The sequence below is a fragment of the Macaca nemestrina genome, chromosome 14 (genome assembly GCF_043159975.1).
Source record: "Macaca nemestrina isolate mMacNem1 chromosome 14, mMacNem.hap1, whole genome shotgun sequence".
Classification (NCBI taxonomy): Eukaryota; Metazoa; Chordata; class Mammalia; order Primates; family Cercopithecidae; genus Macaca; species Macaca nemestrina.
In genome coordinates, this window is record NC_092138.1 from 30273233 (window position 1) to 30298766 (window position 25534).

The 25534-nt window shown below is 45.6% G+C and overlaps 1 protein-coding gene across 19 annotated transcripts in view; it reads left to right on the top strand.

Annotated features, from left to right (window-relative positions):
* The window catches only part of LOC105491800 (KN motif and ankyrin repeat domains 1), a 240821-nt gene extending 228387 nt beyond the window's left edge, over positions 1–12434 (top strand). For all 19 annotated transcript variants that reach the window (XM_071077720.1, XM_071077721.1, XM_071077719.1 and 16 more), the window contains 6 exons: positions 1631–1718; positions 4993–5212; positions 7460–7602; positions 8566–8766; positions 10834–10932; positions 11494–12434. In XM_071077720.1, the coding sequence (XP_070933821.1) occupies positions 1631–1718; positions 4993–5212; positions 7460–7602; positions 8566–8766; positions 10834–10932; positions 11494–11556 (814 nt within the window). In that variant the 3' untranslated portion in view covers positions 11557–12434. The remainder of the gene's footprint in view (positions 1–1630; positions 1719–4992; positions 5213–7459; positions 7603–8565; positions 8767–10833; positions 10933–11493) is intronic.
* The last annotated feature ends 13100 nt before the right edge of the window (positions 12435–25534 follow it).

The window sequence follows — 25534 nt, forward strand, 5'->3', positions numbered from 1 at the left end:
ACGTGTTTGTATTTTGTTATACATTGAGTGATCAGGAATACCATGAGAATGGATTTGAGTATATCATAAATAGTCTCTGAAAAACACTGGTTGGCTGAAACACGTGCCTAAAAATGTAAGCTTTCAAGACCATTGATAAGGATTTGATGCTCCTAAAATAGAGAATAAAAAAGATGGAAACTTCAGTATGGTTTTTCACTATGTGAAGTATAAATAGAACATTTCAGAAAACTTAACCTCTATTTAATTTGGCAAATGAAAGTTTAACTGCATTAACACAAGGTAAGTGTTTTTAGTTTATATTTCCAAGTGTTTCACATGGCTCTTTAACAGCTTTGAGATGTAATTTATATACCATATGTCATTTTTTATATGGGTTAAACACTTGAGTCACCAAGTATGGGTTCGGATGTGTGGTTTACTGGTCAGCACAATGGATATACGGTAATTTGTGGAAAGGCAAGTCAAGAGGATCGCTTGAGCACAGGAGTTCGAGACTAGCCTGGACAACATAGACTTCATCCCTATAAAAAAAAATCAATTACCTGGGCATGGTGTCATATGCCAGCTACTCAAGAGGATAAGGTGGGAGGATCACTTGAACCCTGGAGGTTGAGGCTGCAGTGAGCCATGATCATGCCAGTACACTCCAGTCTGGGTGACAGAGCAAGACCCTGTCTCAGAAAAAAAGTAATGTGGGTCTCCCTTCAACCCCCTTAAGATTAAAAATATTTTTAAAAACTTAGAACAGGTTGGACACAGTGGCTCACACCCATAATCCCAATACTCTGGGAGGCTGAGGCAGACAAGCAGGTAACTTGAGCCCAAGAGTTCGAGAGCAGCCTGGGCAACATGGTGAAACCCTGTCTCTACAAATAATACAAAGCCGAGTGTGGTGGCACACACGTGTATTCCCAGTTACTTGGGAGGCTGAGGTGGGAAGATTGCTTGAGCCTGGGACAACAAAACTGCAGTGAGCAGGCTGGGCAATAGAGTGAGACCTTGTCTCAAAAAAAAAAAAAAATCTCTAAATGTTACTGCAGAGCGTCATAAAGGCCAAATTGGTGACGCCGAAAGTCACCCTCCCAAACAAGGCCTCAATCTCTGGCTGGAGGTATTGGCTCTGCACAGTGCACATGACCCTTGGACACCTAAGGATGCCTGTGCTGCCTCTATCCAAGCACCTTGTGCCATAATACCCGCTTAGGCTGGCTTGGGGCCACTTGCCTTTTAAAAATACATTTTTAAAAGTTGAAGCTGGACATAGTGTCTGTCCCACACCTGTAATCCCAGCACTTTGTGAGGCCGAGGTGGGTGCATCACCTGAGGTCAGGAGTTCAAGACCAGCCTGGCCAACATAGTGAAACCCCATCTCTACTAAAAATACAAAAATTAGCCAGGCCTGGTGGTACATACCTGTAGTCCCAGCTACTAGGGAGACTGAGGCAGGAGGATTGCTTGAATCCAGGAGGCCGTGGTTGCAGTGAGCCAAGATCATGCCACTGCACTCCAGCCTGGGTGACAAAGCAAGACCCTGTCTCAAAAAAAATTTATATATATATATATTTGGGTTGAAATAAAAATGATTTTCCTCTTGTGCCCAATCGTAAGTTCTTTTTTTCCTTTTCAGGTATGAATTAAGTGAAAAGATGTTGTCTGCATGCAACTTACTGAAAAATAATATAAATGACCCCAAAGCTTTGACCAGCAAAGATATGGTGAGTCTGACCTGCAAACACCATCCCCTGTGTGTACAAGGTGCACAAGTGGGCTCATTGTCAAGGCCAACTGTAGGCTGCCCGAGTTGTTGCTTGCGTGCTTTTCTCCTGAACTGTTCACAGCATGTGTGGGCTGGGTGAACATCATGTCTCGCTCCCAGGATCACACTGCCAGTGTTTCCTTGAGGCCCAACTTCATCCTTTACCCACCCTATACTTTTTTTGGGGGTGGAGGCATCTGTGAGGCATACACTTGCAGACAGAAAGGAGGGCTAATTGCAGTCAGTCGTCATTTTTCTACATATTTCATTTCTATTTATAGAACATTAAGATCCAGGGAGCAGCATCCAAGAATTTTTTTAAGTTAGGTTTCTTTTAAAAACATATGCTATCTGGGCTGAGGTCAGCATTCCTTTCAGTTATGAAACTGTATGCTATGCTCTGATGTGGAATGCAGGCGGCCACTATTTTTCAACATAAAAATAACTGTACTTGTCATCTTCTCACAGTCTAAGAGATTCAGAGCAAACAGCAGAGTTTGTGGTTGCCTTAGTGATCATGAATGGAACAACATAGGACATATAAGTGTTTCTATGGCAATGGTTAATCTGACACCAAGGCCAAGAATGACACATTCTCATGTGTTGAAGTTATGTGCACATTCTTTCATAGGCCAGACTAACCCACTGGTTGACAGCTGTCTTCAGTGCATTGAGAAAATGTAGGATCCCCTAAGGATACCAAAATGCACAGATGCTCAAGTCACTTATGTAAAATGGTGTAGTATTTGCATATAAACTACACATATACTTGAAATTCTGTCATATATTTTAAATCATTTCTATATAATAATACCTAATACAAGGCCAGGCGCAGAGGCTCACGCCTATAATTCCCAAAACTTTGCGAGGCCGATGCGGGTGGATCACTTGAGGTCTGGAGTTCCAGACTAGCCTAGCTAACATGGTGAAATGCTGACAGTGTCACCCAGGCCGGAGTGCAGTGGCACGGTCTCAGCTCACTGCGAGCTCTGCCTCCCGGGTTCAGGCCATTCTCCTGCCTCAGCCTCCCAAGTAGCTGGGACTACAGGCGCCTGTCACAACGCCCGGCTAATTTTTTGTATTTTTAGTAGAGATGGGGTTTCACTGTGTTAGGATGGTCTCAATCTCCTGACCTTGTGATCCTTCCGTCTCGGCCTCCCAAAGTGCTGGGATTACAGGCGTGAGCCACCGCACCAGGCCTCAAAAACTTAATACAATGTAAATGCTATATAAATAGTTGTTATACTGTATTGTTTTGTATTGCATATTTTTCAAATATTTTCACTCTGCCGGTGGTTCAATCTATGGAAATGGAACCTGTGGATACAGAGGGCTAGCTGTACTAAATAAAATTCCTGGTCAAGGCCAGGCACAGTGGCTCACACCTATAATCCCAGCACTTTGGGAGGCCAAGGCAGTGGATCTCTTAAGCCCAGGAGTTCAGTTTGAGACCAGCCTGGGAAACATGGCAAAACCCTGTCTCTACAAAAAATACAAAAGTTAGCCAGGCATGATGGCATGTACCTGTGGTCCTAGCTACTTGGGAGGCTGAGGTAAGAAGATAGCTGGAGGCCCAGAAAGTTGAGGCTGCAGTGATCCATGATCGTGCCACTGCACTCCAGCCTGGGAGACAGAGCAACACCCTCTCTCAAAAAAAAAATCCTAGTCAAGGGGAAACCTAGAACTACATATTGAAATTCTTGGATTTGTATTCACGAAAATACCTGGCTATACCTTGGTCACTAGTAAAACCATAAAATCTCACTGCAGTGTCAATATTTCCCATCAGGTTTAACCTAATCTTAAAACTTGGTGCTTTACAACCCCAAATTTTATAGCCATAATACACTTTTCTTTCCCTGCTCTCAAAATACGTTACATGGCCGTTGGGAAGGATTTTGTTTTCCTGCATCCTACAAATTGCGAAGCATAGTATCATCCACACCCTCTGTGATGGGTACATTTTTTTGTTAATTGAATTTTCATTTGGTGTGAAAGTGTTGTGTTGTGAAAAGTAGTGGACGAGTGAACACAGTGCCAGGGCTAATCATATCAGGATACCAGTTATTTAGCAGTAATAGAGTTAGGATGACCAAAAGACATAATTTCCCTTCTTTCAGTGTGACAACTCCAAAGAAATGGGAATCTGAATACATAAAATACAGGGAAAAAAGGATACTTTTCAAGTGACCCAAAATGTGATTGAAAAGGTTAAAACTAAATAATCAGTAGCAGGATGATAAAGAGATGGAAGCTGTATAATCCCAACTCTACCTTTTCTGCAGAAAGAGGACTTCTTAAGTTCCGATGCTTTTGACATAGGCTATCTTTCTTTGATATGTTTTTAAACTTTTAAAGAGTTGAATATTAAACTCAGCAGAAATGAATATTAAACTCATATGAAGGAAGGTCCATTGAAAAGACATTGTAGTCATCCTCATCACCAGCACTGACTATGCTCACTCTCCATTGAGCTTCATGTGACCCAGGTTTGAGCTGATCATCCACAAAGCAAGTGCCTTCTTCACGTGTCCACAGCTTAAGAAAGTCAGAGTGGAGCTGATGAGAAAATGAAATTAGTTCCAGATGGGCTTCCTTTTTATTTTCCCTTTCCATGGTTGAACAGTTGTATTTGGGATTGGGGTGGGAATTGGGTTGGCTATACCCTTACAGTCTCCCAATCTAGTGCTGTGCTGAGGAGTTGAAGGAAGTGAGTTTGGATAGGAAGGAAGCAGCATAATTCAGTGTAGGCTAGTTAATTTCTTCCTAATTGCTATGAAAATTGTTTTCAAGGCCAGTATGATTACATATATTAATAGCTTAATAAATTGAGTCAAGCCTTAGTGTTTATTCTCATCACAAAAACTATGAAAGAATGGTATTATCCCAATTTTTCAGATGAGGAAACAGAAGCAGAATAACTTCCCTAGGGTCATAAAGGTTTTAGGTAGCAGAGCCTGCATTTGAAACTCGGTGGTCTGGCTCCAGAGCCTCTGCTTCTGCACAGTGCTGTCTGGTCTCCTTTATAGACATGAGATCTAATCTACGTGTGGTTTAAAATCAGGAGGAATGTCCCAGTTTGGTGTTTGAAGCTTCCCTTAGCACTGTTGGGTTTTGAGAGCAGATTCTAACTGCATATATACTTTGACTATAAAAGGACAGGTTACTTGCGCTTTCAACTAGGTCTCAAAAAGTCTATAAATAGAACTAATGACCACACTGTGTTTTGGCAGAGGTTCTGTCTGAACACCCTCCAGCACGAGTGGTTCCGCGTGTCCAGTCAGAAGTCAGCCATTCCAGCCATGGTGGGGGACTACATAGCTGCTTTTGAGGCCATCTCCCCAGATGTCCTCCGCTATGTCATCAACTTGGCAGATGGCAACGGCAACACAGCCCTCCATTACAGCGTGTCCCACTCCAACTTCGAGATTGTGAAGCTGCTGTTGGATGCCGGTATGTTGGCTGCCCCTCTACCCCATCTCTTCTCTAACAGCACTTGGGTTGTGACTCATCTCAGAGAACCTGGTTGAGCTGCTCCCGAATTCTCTGACCATGCTAAAATCCTTTTTATTGCTTTTCCACATGACATGGCAAGAGTTTTCTTGAGTCAAGAGGGTTGAAGTTTAAACAAAACTGGGTGACACAGATTCCAGATCTGTTTTGAAAGGAGGTTTTGAGGATCTTCTTGCTGCTGCAGTTCAGCTGCATTCAAGTGAGAGGTGTATCCCTGGTAAGAAGCATGACTCACGTTCCCTCCTGAGCTGAATCATGCAGGCTTGGCCGGTTTGCACTCAGGAGGCAGAGTACTGCTTACAGGCCCAGAGTCACAGCGTTGGTGCTTGTGGACCACTTGATTTGTCCTTAGTCCATGACTGCTGTCCTTGCAGAAGTGTGTGGTTAGTCAAGATGGGGACTAAGCAAAGCCACCATAACAGATGGTCAAAATGATCACCATTCGCACCAAAATATTCTATTATTGGGGAAACAGCATAGAGCAAAGGGCGTATGATTCTTGTCTCTCAACCATAATAGAATAGTAGAAACTTGTCATCCCAGAATAGAGCCAGTGGATGTCTTAGACATGAAGTGAGGGAGAGGCACATACACAGGTGGTCCCCTCAGGAAACTCTGAGCTTTCAACTTCTTGTTCAAATGGAGCAGCCCTGTGTCACATAGTCCCCAAATCTTTCAATTTTTGTAATACGTATTTTTACTTCTAGTGTGTCACAGAGAATCCACAGAACCTCAGTCTGATTAATGAGGATACAATGTGAACCTGACTTAAATTGGACAGTTTTATTGCATATTCTTCCAAAATTTTTTCTTCATCCACTGTCCAATCTCTTCTGCTCTGTTTTGGGAACTTGGAATTAATGCAGAGAAGAAACCCAAGCAGATTTATCCTTCTTTTATAAGTGTTTGTTCCCTGTTTTTGGAGCCATGTTAAGATATAACTGCTTCCATCTTACAGGAAGGAATTTCAAGCCGCTCCTCTTCAGGCTTTCCAGACTATAAACAGAGCTGGTGATACAGTCAGCGGGAGTGATTAAACTGTTTAAACAGAAGTAGATAATATCCAGGGAAGCTGAAAACAAGATTTCACTATCACTCCTGACAGGAACAGCTTAGTATACTTAGAAGTAGATAAAACATCTTGGCAAATTAAATAATTTTAATGCCATTGTTGGATGGTTTGGGTTAATCACTTTTCTTAATGAAGTATTACTGCTCATCCTTCTAGACTGAGATTCTGGCTCCATAAGGTGCAGATCTAGGATACTTCAGCATCTATGCAGAGCAAAGTCTGAGAGGCTGAGGAGCCCTGAAGCGCACACGAACTCACCCACTTCTCCACCACAGGGCCTTTTATTTTCTGCATAAAAAACACCCACTTTTAAAAACATGTCCTTAGCGTGGAGTTGTTGTTCATGGTACCTTTTCTTTTCCTTTATGATAGAAACATTCTAAACATTTTCACTTCATATTTGGTCCCACATAAAAGCTGCTTTCTAACACTCACCATTCCGGTCATTTCAGAGAAGGCGCTGAAGGAACTTTTAAATGCCCGAAGGATAATTTAATCCCTGAAGACTCCTTAAGAATTACAGGAATAGAAAAGGTCTGGTTCATCGAGTCTATTAAGGGGACTTAACTGCATTTGCTCTCAGACCATAAATTCTAGAGCTGGGTGTTACATGATTGGAATTCTGCTTCTCAGGACCCCTGACAGGCTAGAGTAGTAAATTCAGAGTCTCAGAATGAATAGTGTTTGGATAAGTAGGTACCACCCTGTCCAACGTTCCATACATAAGCTTTTACAAACACTTCTTTGATGAGTAGCTCACTACCTGCTTCACTTTCCAAACACAGCTAAGTGCTTAGATTCCATATGATCATTTATTCTCAAGAGCAGCCATTAGAACAACCACCCAGACTTCCAAGCCATTGCATTTCTGCTACCAGTTGCAAACAAGATATGCTGTAGAAGCTTACCGTTGTTTCTGTTGCTTCAGGTCTCGTGAAAAAAGTTTTTGGTTTAGCATGAAAACATCTCTCACATTTCATTCTAAGTCACTCTTGGTCTCCAGCCACCTGGTGCCATTTCACTGGGCTCCTGTAAACACCATCCCTTCAGTGGCTCTGTAAGCGGCTGCCGTTAGAAGGGTCTGCTTCCTAAGAGACTTTTTTTTTTTTTTGCAGATGTGTGTAACGTCGATCACCAGAACAAGGCAGGCTACACCCCCATCATGCTGGCAGCCCTCGCCGCTGTGGAAGCAGAGAAGGACATGCGGGTTGTGGAAGAACTCTTTGGCTGCGGGGATGTGAACGCCAAAGCTAGTCAGGTTAGCGCGCTTGGTTCCTGTGCTCAGGAATGCACCCCTGACCAGCAGACAGGACTGTGGTGGCCACTCTGGCAGAGCAGGCATAGTTGCCACACTCCCACCACGTGCACTTGTTCGCAGGCCTGCCCTGAGTCCATGCACTGCCTGGTGCTCCTTGCTGAGCAAACACACCAGGGAAATATGGGCTTAAATTTCACACTGGAAACTTCTCCCTCCTTTGGCTTGCCTTTCCTCCGCTTGCATAGTTTGCATGGAAATGCTGTTAGTTCCCTTACATATAAATGACTGGGCATCCCCATCAGATACTTGGTGACTGTTGCTTCCTGTCTCTCTGTTGCAGTGTCTTCGTCGCAGGCGATGTCCCAGGTCCAGATGTGTTCACAGCTTGACTTTTTTTTTTTTTAAAGAGACAGTGTCGCTCTGTCGCCCAGGCTGGAGTGCAGTGGCATGATCTTGGTTCACTGCAACCTCCACCTCCTGGGTTCAAGCGATTCTCCTGCCTTAGCCTCCCGAGTAGCTGGGACTAACAGGCATGTGCCACCACACTTGGTTTTTTTTCTTTTTTAAAGTAGAGACGGGGTTTCAGTGTTGCCCAGGCTGCTTTTGAACTCCTGAGCTCAGGCAATCTGCCCGCCTCGGCCTCCCAAAGTGCTAGGGTTACAGGCGTGACCCACCACCCACAGTTTGACTATAACCACCTGAACTTCCAGCCCCTCACTGTACTGAGACATCCTCCACGCTAAAGGGAAATTGGCTCCTTACTTTATGCCCTTCCTTAGCTCATAGCTCATGGGAAGCTGGTTTCTCCCTGCTTGCCACCACCCACCCCAAGTAGTTCCATGGCCAGTTGTTTCCCTTCTGTCACCACACTGTTTTCCCCCTTTCCCTAGCACAGCCCCACCAGGAGCCACCACTGCCAGCTCAGTATGTACTTCTGAAGTCCCCTGTGATCTCTTCCCACAGGCGGGACAGACGGCCCTCATGCTGGCGGTCAGTCACGGACGGATAGACATGGTGAAGGGCCTGCTGGCCTGTGGGGCTGACGTCAACATCCAGGATGACGAGGGCTCCACGGCCCTCATGTGTGCCAGTGAGCATGGGCATGTGGAGATCGTCAAGCTGCTGCTGGCCCAGCCCGGCTGCAATGGTCACCTGGAGGACAACGTAAGCCGTCTCCACTGGGCCTCCTGGCCAGGGGTCTGGGGGACTCTGGGCGGGAGCTCTGGGAGTGCTGTTTGGCCAGGGGAGACCAAATCCTCCTTTATTCTCCTCTTGGATTTGTGTTGCCATCCAGGCGCCTCCCTTCACAGCCAAGCTTGGCTACACTTAGTGTGTGCAAACTAACACTCTCATAAACTAGTGCCCAAAGCAGAATAGGTCCTACCCCATAATTCATGACATGAAAAAGTGACTTAACGGGCATGTCCAAGAGGCACTCTACTAAAGAGGAATCAGTGGCTTTGCATTGCAGAATCAAATTCACTGTAGGTGACTTCTGACAGGTCCAGTTGGAAATCTGGATTATTAATCATTAGAGGCTGGGGTTACACAGTGACTAAAACCAGTTCCTACTACGGTGAACCTTTCCCAGCCAAAGTGAAGGCACTGTGACCCATCAAAGTGAGTAGCTTATGGCACAGCATACCCCAGAGCCTGCAGACTAGCTTGACTTCTTGAAGCATTTTCCCATTTCTTCTCAGTCTGTCCCATCAACACCACTTGGCTCTCTTCTCCCAGTTCCCAGGCTGTCCACATTTCCATCTAACTCCTTGACCGGGAAACTTCTGGGTGTCTCCAGGCCAAAGGAGAGGCGTGGCGATAGGTAGAAGGCGTGGGAACTGGTGTGTAGGCAGTGAGATGGTTTAAAGGTCATAGAGGTCAGGCTGGCTTGGTTCTGTTTGTGAAAGTTTCTCTCTACGGATCACAGGTTTGAATCAGAGCTTCTTCAGCTCAAAACACCAAAAAGTTAGGAAAATATCCTTTGTAGGTCAGATCCTTCTGGGCCCAAGCCAGTAGGGAGAACAAACCAGCTGAGCTTTTCACTGGTATGAGGGACTGACTAGCTTCACACTCAGTTACCTCCACAGGAGCACACAGGAGCTACAGCTGTACCAGATTCCCTTCTTCCCCTGTGGGAGGGAGAGCTTCTGACTTGTTTCTTCCAGAAGAGTTTGTTAGCTGTGCTGTGGTTTTTGTTTGATTTTACTTCTATTCTCTTTCAAAATTCAAAGCGTGTGAGGGAAGGATCCTAACATTAAACCAAAGGAGAACTGTGTCGTCCTGCTGCTGCTGACCAGAGGGAAATCCTTATTTCAAGACTAGATAGGCTGGGCACAGTGGGTCACTCCTGTAATTCCAGCACTTTGGGAGGCTGAGACAGGAGGATCACTCTAGCCCAGGAGTTCGAGACCAGCCTGGGCAACATAGTGAGACTCCCATCTCTACAAAAAAAAAATTATCTAGGTGTAGTGGTACACACCTGTAGTCCCAGCTACCTTGGAGGTTGAGGTGGGAGAATTACTTGAGCCCTGGAGATCAAGACTACAGTGATGTGTGATCGTCCCACTGCACTGCAGCCTGAGAGGCAGATCCTGTCTCAAAAAACAAAGACTAGACAGAAAACAAGTTATGTTCTTTCCCTTGATACTCCTGTATATCCATCTATAATCGCTGAAATTTAATGGAAATCAAGCAGTTAAGTGAAGCTTTTTTCCCCCATATGTAGTGTTTCCCCTCTTATTTCCAGAATACGTATCTATGTAACCCACTGGGATTGTGTGCTTACACACAGATGTTCCTTGGAGCCTTAAACAGAGGTGGTTAGGGTTTTAGGATCACAGTGCCCTCTCTAAGAAGAAAGGTAAAAGATCTCTGGCAAATTGCAGAGTCTCTAAACACACACTACTGCTGCTTGCCTGCTCATTCATAATTATAAGAAAAATAAAAAACTTTCTGTCCCCATCTTCTGCTTCCCCCTCCTGGTGGGCAGAATGGTTGGATAAGATAATTCTCTTAACTGGGACCTCTGGAGGGTGGAGGCTTGCCTCGTTCATCTTCACATCCTCAGGCCTTCACACTTACAGGTCCTGAAAAAGTTTCCCAGAGGACGGAACAAGGAGGGATATTTGGGGAACCTTGCCAATTACTGGAGGGTGTTTTGTTCTGCTACCTTTTGGTTGCCTGGAGGTTTAAGAAACCCAACATGGCTTATTCTTTCCGTCTTATCTTAAGGATGGCAGCACTGCGCTCTCGATCGCCCTGGAAGCAGGACACAAGGACATCGCTGTTCTTCTGTATGCCCATGTCAACTTTGCAAAAGCCCAGTCTCCGGTCAGTGTTGTGCATTTGGCATTTGTAAATAGGCTGAAATCCACCAGACTGGTGGACCCCCTTCCTCCAGGAACTGACAGGAGACAGATTTTATGTTGATTCAGAAAATGGAAGTTTTAGTCTGGAGCTTAAGAGTTCTTCTTTTCTGCCTCTGCCCCTAAAGGGCAGGAGAACTGTTTTAGCAGAGGCTGGGCCCTGCTTGTCCTTGTAAGACAGATGCTCTCACAGCTTCCCATAGAGGTTTTAATTCTGTACAGAATTATCCAGATAGCACCCTCCGAGCCCATGGGGTTATTTCACCATGTGAAGCAGATGGCAGGCAGCCTGTAGTCCACAGTTCACTCTGAGTGGGAAGGTGACTTCCCAGGACAGCCGGACATAGCACTGCTGAGCCCAGCTGGCCTTGGAGCTGTGGACACCTGTTCCCTCTTCTCAGAGCTCTCCTGGCTTGGGCCCACAGCTGGTTGTTGGCTGTGGTGGGCCAAGATCCTATGTCACAGGGTACACATCTGCCTGAAGTCACTTATTAACCCCCAGTTTTTTTCCTTTCCTGGTCTCTAGGGCACCCCTAGGCTTGGAAGGAAGACGTCTCCTGGCCCCACCCACCGAGGTTCATTTGATTGATTGTATGCAAATAGCCCTCATTTACATGCCACCATTAAGCTGCTAATTGTTCCTGTTGGGGTGACAGATACTGAATGTATATGTATTGTGCCTGAGCTCACCAGCAAATGGAAGCATCAAGCCCAGGGGTAAAGGCTGAAGCTTTCATAGTGCAGAGATTGCCAGCCTGGGCACACACGCCTCCTTTCTGGCCATCTTCTCTCTGTGTAGGGCACACTTTAACCCAGTCTCTGTTGCTGTTGAGTCTCTGCTTTGTTTTGTACAGTCATAGGAAATTCTGACCTGATCTGAAGGGGCACCTTCTGTTCACTCCCACAAAGAAGTGTCAGGTTCTCATTGAGATGTTTTAAAATTTTTCCTCAAATATTTACATTTATTAAATGTGGAACTATTAGGAAGCTCTTCCAAAATCTCATTCCAGCATAGTTTTGATTTTTCTTGTCTTTTATTTTAAAATAAGGAAGTTGAGATGACTTTGATCATCGGTAACTTGGGCCTGGGCTAGACAAAACTCTCAAAGTATAAAACTTACAAAAGAATATTCTCGTTTGGTTTTATCTAGGTAGATGTAATATATGACTTTTTATAAAAAGAGTATCTATATGAAATTGACACAGTATTTTCAACTTTTATATTCCATACTAAAGATATGAAGAACTACATGTAACATTATCATTTTTATTAATTGCACAACTCTAATGATAAAGGTTGGATTGTGTTAGAGGAATTGGCTCTTGTATTTGCCTCTAGAGAAACATGGTGTAGTTCTCTTTGTATTTATGGATTCCTTTATACCATGTCACATTTCCTTTGGTCCTCTATGTTTGAAGTGCCTTAGACTCTTGCCATATTTTCAAAATAAAATTTCATTAAGCTCTTTTGCTTGTCCCTGATTCATCTCTGACAGCTGTCCACCCCGAGCCGATTGACTTAGCAGCAGTGGCAGCACACGCTGATGGACTGCGCTGAGCAGGGAGGGCGAGTATGCCAGTCCACTGGTCACAGGCTCCGACAGGGAGACAGCATCTTCCAAGGGCACTTGTCCACTTCCAGAGCTTGACTCCTGACTGGGATTGCGAGTCAGGAGGCTGAAGTTTGAGGCCTCCTTAGGCAAAGCACTCTTCCGACAGGTCGCCTCCAAGGGGAGCCCGAGGTGGTTCTTCTCAGGTGCGGAAGCACTAGTCCTTGACTCTGAGTACAACTGCCAGGTGACTGGGTGAAACGTGTAGTGACAAGAAAGGAGAGATGAAGCCGGGCTTTTTTTTTTGTTTTTTTGAGACAGAGTCTCGCTCTGTTGCCCAGGCTGGAATGCAGTGGCGTGATCTCAGCTCATTGCAAGCTCCGCTTCTCAGGTTCACGCCATTCTCCTGCCTCAGCTTCCAGAGTTTAGCTGGGACTATAGGCACCCACCACCACGCCCAGCTAATTTTTTGTATTTTTAGTAGACACGGGGTTTCACCGTGTTGGCCAGGATGGTCTTGATCTCCTGACCCCTTGTGATCCACCCGCCTCGGCCTCCTGAAGTGCTGGGATTACAAGCATGAGCCACTGCATCTGGCCTCAAATTCTTTTTAAACAGTAAAGGAAATTGGAACCATCTCATTAAATGAAGCAGCATGACAGCCAGAATTCAAACTAGGTGTTTTGGCACAATTGCTGGTGATGAATTTTGACCAAGGCCATCTGTGAGAGCCAAGTGCACTGGAGAAATATCAGACTTCTTTCCCTCCCTCCTTCCTTCCCCTTTTTAAAAATTAAACATTATTGAGCTCAGGAAAAAGGCCAGAGAATAGACTTTTCCCATAGGTGTTTCATTATGAGGTCTGTTTCAGGGTCAAGATCTGAACCTTTTGGAGGAAAACTTGGGGGGGCTGTGAGAGCCATGCAGGCAGACCTGGGCAGCAACAGACCAGCTCTCCCAGGACCACATGGACGACCTTCCTCCTCTGCATGAACTGTGAAAGTGAGGTCACAGCCAGAGAGAGAGAGAGAGAGAGTGTGTGTGTGTGTGTCTGCGTGTGTGTGTAGAGAGGTAGAGCTGTGCGTGGCCTGCCCCTGCCCCTTATGGGCATGACCTACCTTTTGAGCAAATAAGGTTGTATCTCTGGTGGTTTGTGGGCCTGGGAATTTTCTTTGTTCCATCCGAGAAAGGAAAGGCATGAGTGTAAATAAATGAGCAAATGAACCCCCGGGTCTGCATGCTGCCCTCTGATTTCTCATGCTAGATTTAGAAAAAGAAAATGAGTGCTTGTTTTATCGTTGAGTGAGGTCTTACACGGTATGTATCTAACTTCTATGTAATGAACGCTAGCTGGTACCTTGTTTGCTCTAATCACACTAGGCATTTACAATGCCTTTTATCTTGGGATCCTGGTACACTTTATAAACAAACCTGATTATCCCCATTGGTACGGCTGCAGTTTATTGAGGCACAAACTCCATAAAAGGGATGTGTGACAGGAGGCTTGGGCAAGGTTCCCAAGTAAGGCCAGCATGGGGTTGGCAACTCTTGATCTTATTTTCCAGCTTAAGGGAAGTCTAGGCAGGTGTGGTGGTTCGCACCCATAATCTTAGCACTTTGGGAGGCTGAGGCAGGCAGATCACTTGAGACCAGGAGTTCAAGACAAGCCTGGGCAATATAGCAAGACCCCATCTCTACAACAGATAAAAATTAGCTGGGTGTGGTGGCATGCACTGTAGTGCCAGCTACTTGGGGGCTGAGACGGGAGAATCACCTTGGCCCAGGAAGTCAAGGCTACAGTATGCCATGATTGTGCCACTGCACTCCAGCCTGGGTGGTAGAGTGAGACCCTGTCTCACACACACACAAGGTTTAAACCTTTAAGTGACGAAGAGCCAATTTCCCAGAAACCTTGCCTGGGAAGTCAAGCCACTGACAGTTGGGAGCCACCCCAAGACAACAGGAATGGAACCGTGGGACTTTTGAGAGTTTAATGTTAAGAAAGTAAAACTAAGCCAAGTGTGGTGGCTCACACCTGTAATCCCAGCTACTGGAACAGAGGCTGAGGTGGGAGGATTGCTTAAGTCCAGAAGTTTGAGGCCAGCCTGGCCAATGTAGTGAGACCCCCATCTCTTTTTTTAAAAAAAAAAAAAGGAAAAAGAAAAACTGGCAACTTGTCCTGACACTATTATGACTAAACTGACAACTAAATGCCTCACCAAAGGGGAGGAAGGGTGCTTCTGGAGAAATTTACTAGCAACATTTCATCTAGCACTGGTCTCCAAAATAAATGAAGCACTGAGCCCTTTCCTTATAAGTTGTCAATACTTGGGAGAAGAACAGTATCCCTGATTTTTGTAGTACTGAAGTACTGATGGTATCTGACAGTCCTTGCAGATGGAATCACATAAGAAAACCATTTCTCCTTCAAAGGAAATAATGACCAAATATAACCTGTCTGTAAATCCTGCAAGATCTTTTGGGGGGAGCTTGCTACAAGTAGAATTACATTTTTATGATTTCATATAAGCCTTCCCTTCACAGGATGCTTAAAAATTCCCAGAGGGAGCAGGTAGAGAATGCAAATTTCAGTCAGGCACGGTGGCACACGCCCATTATCCTAGCACTTTGGGAGGCCGAGGCAGGCAGATCACCTGAACTCAGGAATTCGAGATCAGCCTGGGCATGGCGAAACCCCATCTCTACCAAAACTACAAAAAACTAGCTGGGCATGGTGGTGCAGGCCTGTAATCTCAGCTACTTGGGAGGCAGAGGTTGCAATGAGTCGAGATCACCCCCATGGCACTCCAGCCTGGCCAACAGAACGAGACTCTGTTCTCAAAAAAAAGCGCATTTCCAGCCTGCTCTGAGGATTCTGTCTTTCAGTCTGAGAATCCCTGTCCTTAACAAGCATTCCAGGTGTTTCTGAACATAGCCTTTGGTCCACATTAAGAAGCTGTTGCTCCCAAAGTATGAAACATGATACATCTATTCTTCCCCAAATGTGTTAGGCAAGGTGGGGGAGCTGCATCAAAACAAACATTGGCTTTCCCTTAGCTCTATAAGGAGCTGCCTTTCACTGGTGATCAGGATCCCACATAGGCTTTCTGTGCTGCACATCCATGTTCAGTAGCATTTCTGCATCTCCTGGAATAGTCATTTCTAGAAGACCAGTAACCACGGCTGCCACAGACCCATTTTTCTGTGCTTATAAGGACCAGAGAGGGTGGCTTAGTATATAGATGACAGTGGCTGGGTAGGCAGACAGCTTAGAATATTTTCCCAAGCTCATCTTTTCCATTTCCACTTCCTCGTGGAGCTGGACTGTTACTGCTCAGGAGGAGGCCATGAACCATTGCTTTGGCTTTGGAATAAAGACAGTTTTCCATTTTCTTTTTTTTACTAAAAGCACATTTTTTAAAGCCCTGGGCCTTAGCCAGAAACTGTTCCACTTTCTACATAAGGAAATTACTAATCATATGTTTTCTCTGCTCTTATTCAGCATGGCTGTAATTTAAAAGCCAACTGATTATAAAAATATATTTAAAGTACACTTTGTTGCAGTTTATTACCACAAAGGATGTGGCTGAATTGTAGACCACAGTGTCCCTGAGCTGCTCACTCTCAAGCCCCTCCCCATTGAAGGCACCAGCTATTCCCTACAGGGACCCTACAGTCACAGCTTTTCAAGCATGAAAGAGGAATTATTTGGAACTTGTAATGGTATCCTTGAGATACCTATCCTGAATTCTGGTAAGGATCTTGCAGTGAAGCTGGAAAACAACACCATTTTTGCAGGTGCATGCTCAAACAGAAATGTCTGATTTAGAGGATACTGGGAAGGAGCTGGCATTTTAAGAATCCAGCTGTCCACTCCTCCATTAAGACCTTTGTTGATTAAATAGATAAGAGGATGGGAAACGTATCCCTAATTTTCATAAAATGGAAGCTGCATAAGAAATATTCCTATTTCTAAAACCAAATGTCAATCTTATATTTGAGCCAAAATAAGTTGTACACTTGTTCCCCATTCCCCAACCCAGAAGGAACTAGTTACCCAGCCCTAGAAACCTCCTGGAAGGCTGAGGCTGTGAGACTGAGAGCGAGAGAAAATACCTGAGCTGTAGACAGATGGGTGCTGCTTTGCTGTCACTGGTGCAGGCAGCTCGATGCCGTGTTGAGGCTGGTTGTAGGACAGCAGGTGCCAGCTGGTCAGGCTGCTTCTCATGTGTCAGGCAGCAAGGAGATTCTTGCTATGGTCCCATCTGCTCTTGTAGGAAGTACTGGATGTGCTTAAATAAACAGGTAATAAGAAAAATATTTATTAGGTAAAATCCCTGAGAGTTCAGAGAGCTCACCCACCCCCAATCCTGCCTAAAATAGGTCACGCCGCAGAAAATCCAGTCTACCAACAGGAAGCTTACTAGGATGAAATCTTGTGTTTGGGTTTGTAACACCATCTGCCAGGACTGAGAAGTTCCGGTGCCTAGCTGAGAAATACTAGTTGAATGAGTGTAAAAAAATAGCTGAAGTATGGTGTTGGAAATCAGGAGTGTTGCCATGAGGGAGCTGGAAGGAGCCCAAACGGGGGTGGTGAGCTCCTGGTAATGGTTGATTTCTTGCCTTGGGGGGTAGCTGAACTGTTATGCTCACTTTGTGACCATTCATCAGGCTGTAGACACACGGATTTGTGTGCTTTCCTGTATATATATTCACTTCTTTTAAATGAAAAAGTTTGATCAAAAAAGATCTTGCGAAGGAGGGTATAGATTTGAGAGTCAATATGATCAAAGAGATAGTGAAAGAATGTAAAAACTGGAAAGTCTTAGCCCTGCTATCTCTTGAATGTGAACACATAGCTTTGCATGATGGCCCTTGTGGCCCACTCATAACCTTGAATAGCAGTCACGAGGGCTGTTCTCAGATACTCCAGTTCTTTTTCTGGGCACAACAGGATAGGATGTACCACCCACCTACTTTTGAAGTTAGACATGGCCATGTGACTTCTCCAATGAAACGGAAGAGGTTATGTGTCAGTTCCAGATGGAAGCTTTAAAAGCCAGTCCAGTTTACCATATCTTACACTCCCTTGTCATAGTGATGATCACGGAAGCAAGTGTTGACATAGACATCCCATTAGCGTCGTTCCTGAGTGACTATGTGGAATAGAGTTCCCTTGCCAAGCTGTGCCACAGGTGTATTAGGAACAATAAATAATCCTTTATCATGCTAAGCCAGATAAGCTAGGGAGTGATTTGCTGGCACAGCATAACTTAGGTTTCCTTTATTGATACAGAAACTGGTTCCTGGGAGTGAAGTGCTACTGTGTAACCAAAAGGCTTAGTAGTTGGTGGCAGCAAAATTGTCACTGGGGACTTAATCATAGAACAATGACAACTATTTGGATGACTTTCTTAATAATCCCCAGGGATGGTACAGACCAGTACCATCCTAGTTGCAGAGAGAGAAAGTAATCTATTATCTACAATGGATGCCTTAGGGCACTAGGGACTAAATATTTTTGTGAAAGGAAAGCCATTTCCTTTGTACAGTCTGCCGAGATTGTCTCTTAGAAACGTGTAGCTCTCAAGCTTTGGTGTGCATCGGAATCCCCGGGAGGGCTTGTGAAAACACATTGCTGGGCCTCAACCCCGCGTTTCCAATTCGGTAGGTCTGGAAAGACTCAAGAATTGGCATTTCTAACAAGTTCCCAGGTGATGCTGGTGCTTCTGGTCCAGAAACCCCACTTTGAGAAATGCTGCTGTAAAGGAAGGGCTCTGATAAATAGGATTCCTGTCCATCAGGGAGCTCTAAGTGTCTGTTCTTTCATCTTTGTAGGGCTTTCGTCTATTTGCAGTTTCCAGTGACTAAGCCTTAAGGGGTTAACCTGTTCCTTGTGGAAATTTTGCTCCCCAGTATAAACAAATTCTGCAAAGATACCATTGCCCAATAGGAAGTCTGTCTTTCTACAGCTTGGACAATATATCAAGTGTTTATAAATCCTGTATTCATCCAGAATTTAGCCATAGAACTTGACTCACAGCAGTCTTGTAAGGAAAAAAAAAAATGACTCATACATTTCACTTGGAAAGAAATGTTTCTTTATGCTAATCCCATGAGTCTGTGTCGGCTCACTCCCTTATGAATGCATATTTTAAAAATCATGGTTGGCCGGGCGCAGTGGCTCATGCCTGTAATCCCAGTACTTTGGGAGGCTGAGGTGGGTGGATCGCCTGAGGTCAGGAGTTTGAGACCAGCCTGGCCAACATAGTGAAATCCTGTCTCTACTAAAAATACAAAAATTAGCCGGGCGTGGTGGTGGGTGCCTGTAATCCCAGCTACTCAGGAGGCTGAAGCAGGGGAATCACTTGAACCCAATGAGCCGAGATAGTGCCATTGCACTCCAGCCTGGGCAACCAGAGCGAAACTCCGTCTCAAAAAATAAAAATTAAAAAAAATCATGGTCTCCTCTGGAAACCCGGGTGGTAGGGAGGAGAGTGTGCTGCACTGCTGCCCTCTCGGCTGCTGCCTCTGCATTCCTTCCTGGGCTCTGATTCTGTCATCGGGCAGAACTGCAGAGTGTTTTTCCTTTCCAGAGCAGAAAAACGGTCATCCTAGGTGTTCACACTAAGATCCAAGAGACTGAGTAATCTGTGTTGGAAAGCCACAGGGGCCCAGTGGACCCAGAAACCAACTGAAGAGCCTCTTGCCTAAGGACACATACTGTATGTCCACAGCTGAGGTCAGAGACTAAGATGAGTCTGAGTTAGAAGAGGGAGAAGACATCGTGTTTCACTGGGAAAGGAGGCAACTTGTTTACATCTTCTCTCATCTATAAATTAACCTCCAGGAGACAGGACACTCAAAGTACACTTGCTGAGATTGATTGATGGGAGGCCTTGAATGACCAAAGGAACGATAATGAAGTTTCCCATATGCTTCAATCATCGTCAGAGATATATGATCACTACATAACCAAATAGCCAGAAGCTTGTTGTCTGTCTTATAAACTTTGCTACAGATAGTGGTCTGTAGAACTTTTTTTTTTTTTTTTTTTTTTTTTTAGTGAGGCAGAGTCTCACTCTGCTGCCCAAGCTAGAGTGTGCTGGCGACATCTTGGCTCACTGCAACCTCCACCTCCCGGGTTCAAGCGATTCTCATGCCTCAGCCTCCCAAGTAGCTGGGATTACAGGCACACACCACCATGCCTGGCTAATTTTTGTATTTTTAGGAGAGACGGGGTGTCATTATGTTGGCCAGGCTGGTCTCAAACTCCTGATGTCAGGTGATCTGCCCACCTCAGCTTCCCAAAGTGCTAAGATTACAGGCATGAGTCGCTGTGCCTGGCCTACAGTATTTAAAAGGGTAGAGCACAGTCATTTTACTTACCTTTGTGTGTCAGAGTTTAGGGGCTCCGGCTGAGGACAAACCTCCTACACTTGCCAGTGCACAACAGTCTTGGGCTCAGAATTTGTTTTGCCAAATTCTTGTCACTGCTTCTAACCCTTTTTTAAATTAGGGACCCAAACACTATCATCACCCACCAGTAAGTCTTCTGAAGATTACCTTTTGGTCAGGCATAGTTGGCTCACACCTGTAATCCCAGCACTTTGGGAGGCCAAGGTGGAGAGGGGCATCACCTGAGGTCAGGAGTTGGAAACCAGCCTGGCCAACATGGTGAAACCCCGTCGCTACTAAAAATGCAAAAATTAGCCGGTTGTGGTAGCTTGCCCCTGTAATCCCAGCTACTTACCTACTTGGGAGGCTGAGGCAGAAGAATCCCTTGAACCCAGGAGGCAGAGGTTGCAGTGAGCTGAGATCATACCACTGCACTTCAGCCTGGGTGACAAGAGTGAGACTCTGTCTCAAAAACAATTAATTAAAGATTACTTTTCAATGATCTGTACCTACATTTACCTCTGCATGGAGAGGAGTTTCACCCAGGTGCCAACATACGAACATTAACTGCTATTAGCAATCCACCCATCTGGGTGGACAGGCTGTTAGCCAGAGTCTACAGAAATGTAGGCAGTCACTCTTCCCTTTGCTTCCCCCTCCTGTTCATCTGATGCCTAATAAAGAATGACTTTGCACTTGTGCTCACTGTCCAGTTTTTACCAAGATATGAAATACATCTATAGCACTGAAGATCAATGAAAGATACTCAGTTTGGGGCAATGCAAGGAAAGAAGCAATCTACAGGGAACTATTTTATTTGAAGGTGAAAGTTGCTTCTGATAACTCTTCAAGTAGTGCATCATTCTGATTTCTAAGTGGAACATGTCAGTTATTTATGGTCACAATTTTGTTAGGTAACAGTCCTCAAAGCCTCAGTAGCCTACCATAGTATGCAGGTATTGCTCACACCTCTGGGTGCCCAGCGAAGAGGCTCTGTGACCTTGGCCAGTCTCACAGCTGTCACCTGACCTAGGCCGGATAGCTAAAGTGTGTTCTCATGGCCATAACAGAAATGCAAGAATACAGGTGGACAAGGATCCTGGAGGCTCAGGCTCAGAACTCATACTCCATTAACTTCATGGCACTCCATTGGCCCAAGCAAGTCACAAGACCAGTCCAGATTCCAAGAGACTGGGCAACAAATCCTTCAGTGAAAGGAACTGCAAAGCCACATGCCGCAACGTTTGGCTATAGAAAGAAAGGATTTGGAGCCATAAAATGCAATAAATCCATCAGAGTGGGATCCTCTCCCAATAATAGCTCCAGCCAGGATTCTGGAATTGCTCAGGAGACATACTTCTAATAACCTACTTAAATACTTGTGGGGAAGGGTGGAGCTAGGAACTCTGGTCCACCCTTGAGACTGATGACTGCAGCGCCTTTTCTGTGGTGGAGCCCTTTTGTAAGCTCTCAGCCACACCATTATCACTACCCTGAGTGCTGCCATCAAGAAGCCCCTGCAAAGAGCCATCATCTGCTAAGTGTCCGGTGACTGTGAATGTAAGCGGAAGGTTGAAAACGGTAGCTTGTTGGAAAATATGGGGGTGGTAACCCAAAAACAGCTGTAAGAGAAGACAGCTATCATAAAAGTCTTGGGGCTAGTTTTTGGGGGGTTGTTTTTTAAAGCAGAGTGTCACTCTGTCACCAGGCTATAGTGCAGTGGTACGATCTCAGCTCACTTCAACCTCTGCCTCCTGGGTTCAAGCGAGTCTCCTGCCTCAGCCTCCTGAGTAGCTGGGATTACAGACATGTGCCACCATGCCCGGTTAATTTTTGTATTTTTAGTAGAGACGGGGTTTCAACATGTTGGCCAGGCTGGTCTCGAACTCCTGGCCTCCAAGTGATCCACCCACCTTGGCCTCCCGAAGTGCTGAGATTACAGACATGACCAGCATGCACGGCCTTGGGAGCTAGTTTCAAGCGGTATTTTTGAGGAGTACTGGGGTGAGGCACCCGTGAGGGAAGAATTCCATCTCTAGCCTGTTCCCACTGAGGAGACTGTACCATAAAGCACTGGGGAAATCTGACCTCCACAGCCTTTGGCTTCCAACTGAGAATCAAAGCAGGGACAGGCATGAATCATAGAGTCCCCTTAAACCCTTAGCTGGTGAGCGTTATTTCACCACAAGCCATGGCTATTTTCTGTGGCCAACAGGAAAAGGCTGCAGAGTCATTTCTGAATTCCTGTGGAAGAACTACTCTGAAGCAGTCTTATCCAGCAAGTCTAGCTCTGTCTCTGGGCAGTGACCTGAAGGCATCTTCTTTACCTTGACAGCTGATCCCAGACTAACTTGTCACATAGGGGTTGGACATTGGTTGTGCCATACTGACCCCAGGAGGTGGAAGTGGAGGAGCTGACTGAGAGGAGAGCATTACCACCTGCTAATAAAGTTAAGGGAATCCTCATTGCCCAAGGACGTTTCAGCTCTTCTGCCTGCTCTGAAGGTGGAGCATGCTGCAGTCATCACTTTGGTCAAGCATGGACAACAGCCTTATAGGAGAGCAGGTGGAGCTAATGGGAGAACACAGATAAAAATCATGTTCAACATTTTTGGAAGCACTGAAGATGATGGGGTTAATCAGCCAGTGATCTGATCCTCCTTGTGCTCATGGAGGGAGGCTGAAATGCCTGAGGACCTCTGGCTTCTCCCTGCAAACACTGAAGAGATCCTGGAGCTAAGATAGGGGACTTTTTTTTTTGTGAGGCGTCCCGCTCTGTCACCCAGACTAGAGTGCAGTGGCGTGATCTCCACTCACTGCAACCTGCAACTCCTAGGTTCAAGCGATTCTCTTGCCTCAGCCTTCCGAGTAGCTGGGATTACAGGCGCCCACCACCATGCCCAGCTAATTTTTTTTTTTGTATTTTTAGTAGGGACGGGGTTTTGCCATGTTGGCCAGGCTGGTCTCGAGCTCCTGACTTCAGGTGATCCACCCACCTCGGCCTCCCAAAGTGTTGGGATCACAGGCGTGAACCACTGCGCCCAGCCAAGATAGGGGACTTCTCACACCTGCTTCAGAGAAAGCCCAGGGCAGGAAAGGCAGTCCCCATTGCAGCTGGCTTCTGACACTGTGCAGGGCTGCTTCTCTATGCTGCTTCCCCGCTGAGCTTCAAACTCCCTTGTAGGGATGCCATTTTCCTAACAACCAAAATGGCAGGCAGAACCAGCCTGATTTGCTGAGGTTGAGAGGAGGGCACCTGACGTACAGTAGGGTTCATAACCTGTCCAATGGGTGAATTTTGCAGGTTGTTCATGGCAAGTCTTTTTTTTTTTTTTTTTTTTTTGACAGAGTCTGACTCTGTCACCAGGCTGGAGTGCAGAAGTGCGACCTCGGCTCACTGCAAGCTCCACCTCCCAGGTTCACATGATTCTCCTGCCTCAGGCTCCCGAGTAGCTGGGATTACAGGCACCCACCACCACACCCGGCTAATTTTTTGTATTTTTTGTAGACACCGGGTTTCACTATGTTGGCCAGACTGGTCTCGAACTCCTGACCTCGTGATCTGCCTGCCTCAGCCTCCCAAAGTGCTGGGATTACAGGTGTGAGCCACCGCGCCGTTCATGGCAAGTCTTAAGGCTGTCAGTAACACATCTGAAGGGGGTCATTATGCCAACAGGAAACAGACATGTTCTGTGTTTCTCCAGGAGGAAGAGGGTCCAAGTGCTGAGCCAAAAATCCAACTAGCACGCATTTAAATGGGCTCCCCCCAGGCGGGAATGAGGCAGGAAAGGTTTCTTCAAATAGACATTCGTTCAGCTAAACTCCAAACAAGCACCACCCGCCCCGCTGTGAAAGGCCTTAGTAAGGACTGCAAGAGGTTAGCTGAGCGGGGTCCCGGCCAGCACAGCGACTACGATCACCTGCAAACCCACCAGTTCCCTTCACTCCTCAGCTTGAGGAGTGAAGCTCCCCCTAGTGGCCAGTGGTAGACACATCCAAGCATGAGCCAATCTCCCAATAACAATGTTTTTTATTTTTTATTTTTTATTTTTTTTATTTTTATTTTTTGAGACAGTCTCGCTCTGTCACCCAGGGTGGAGTGCAGTGGTGCGATCTCAGCTCATTGCAACCTCCACCTCCTGAGTTCAAGCGATTCTCCTGCCTTGGCCTCCCAAGTAGCTGGGATTACAGGCACAGGCCACCACATAGGCTAATTTTTGTATTTTTAGTACAGACAGGGTTTCGCCACGTTGTCCAGGCTGGTCTCAAACTCCTGACCTCAGGTGATCCACCTGCCTCGGCCTTCCAAAGTGCGGGTATTACAGGCATGAGCCACCGTGCCTGGCCAACAATGTTTTTTAAACAGGACATAATGGGTTACAAAATTAATGTAACTACAAACATTTTTAAAAGTGGAATGAATCTGAAATTTTGATTGTATCAGATATAGTAATGGTCAACATCATTTCACGAAACTTTACATGTGTGTGTATACATATGTATCATCTCAGTCCCAAAATAAGATGTGTTTGGGGTTTTTTGGTTTCTCCTTAAGACAGGGACTCACTCTGCCACCCAGGCCGAAGTGCAGTTGTACAGTCATGGCTCACTGCAGCCTCAACCTCCTGGGCTCAGGAAATCCTCCCACTGAAGCCTCCCAAGTGGCTGGGACCACAGGCACACTCTACCACACCCAGCTAATGCTGAGGCAGGATCTCACTATGTTGCCCAGGCTGGTCACTTTTTCTTTCTGGTAGCCTCATGGTCTAGAAAAGTTTCAAAGTTTATAGCAAGTAACTTTTTCTTTCAACATCAGCCTACTTCACTCTTCTTTTTAATTGTTTGACTTTTTTATTGTAGTAAAACATACATAGTATGAAGTTTGCCATTTTTACTATTTTAAGTGTATAATTCAGTGGCATGAAGTGCATTTACAATATTTTCTAACTAGCACCACTATCCATATCCAAAACGTTTTCATCACCCATAAAAGAAACTCCATAACCATTAAGCAATACTGTCCATATCCCCTCCCTCATCCCCTGGTAGCTTCAGTCCCACCTCCTGTCTCTGTGCCTTTGCCTATTCTAGATAGCTTACATAGTGGAATCATGCAACAGTTGGCCTTTTGTGTCTGATTTATTTCACTTAGCATAATGTCCTCAAGGTTTATCCATGTTGTAGCACATGTCAGAACTTAATTCCTTTTCATGGCTGAATAATAGTGCACTGTCTGTATATTCCACCTTTTGTTTATCCATTCATCTGTTCTCACCACCTCATCTTATTTGAGACAAGGTCTTACTCTGTCACCCAGGCTGGAGTGCAGTGGCGCAATCATGGCTCACTGCAGCCTGGACTTCCTGGGCTCAGGTGATCCTCCTACCTCAAGCCCCCCCAGGTAGCTGCAATTACAGGTGTGCACTGCCACGCCTGGCAAATTTTTTGTAGAGATGGGGTTTCACCATGTTGCCCAGGTTGTTCTCAAATGATCCTCCTGCCTCGGCCTCCCAAAGTGCTAGGATTACAGGCATGAGCCACCACATCCAGCCACCATCTCATTTTAAAATAAAGGAAGTGAAGCTCAGACTGGTTCAGGGTGAGCCCACTACTTAGTGG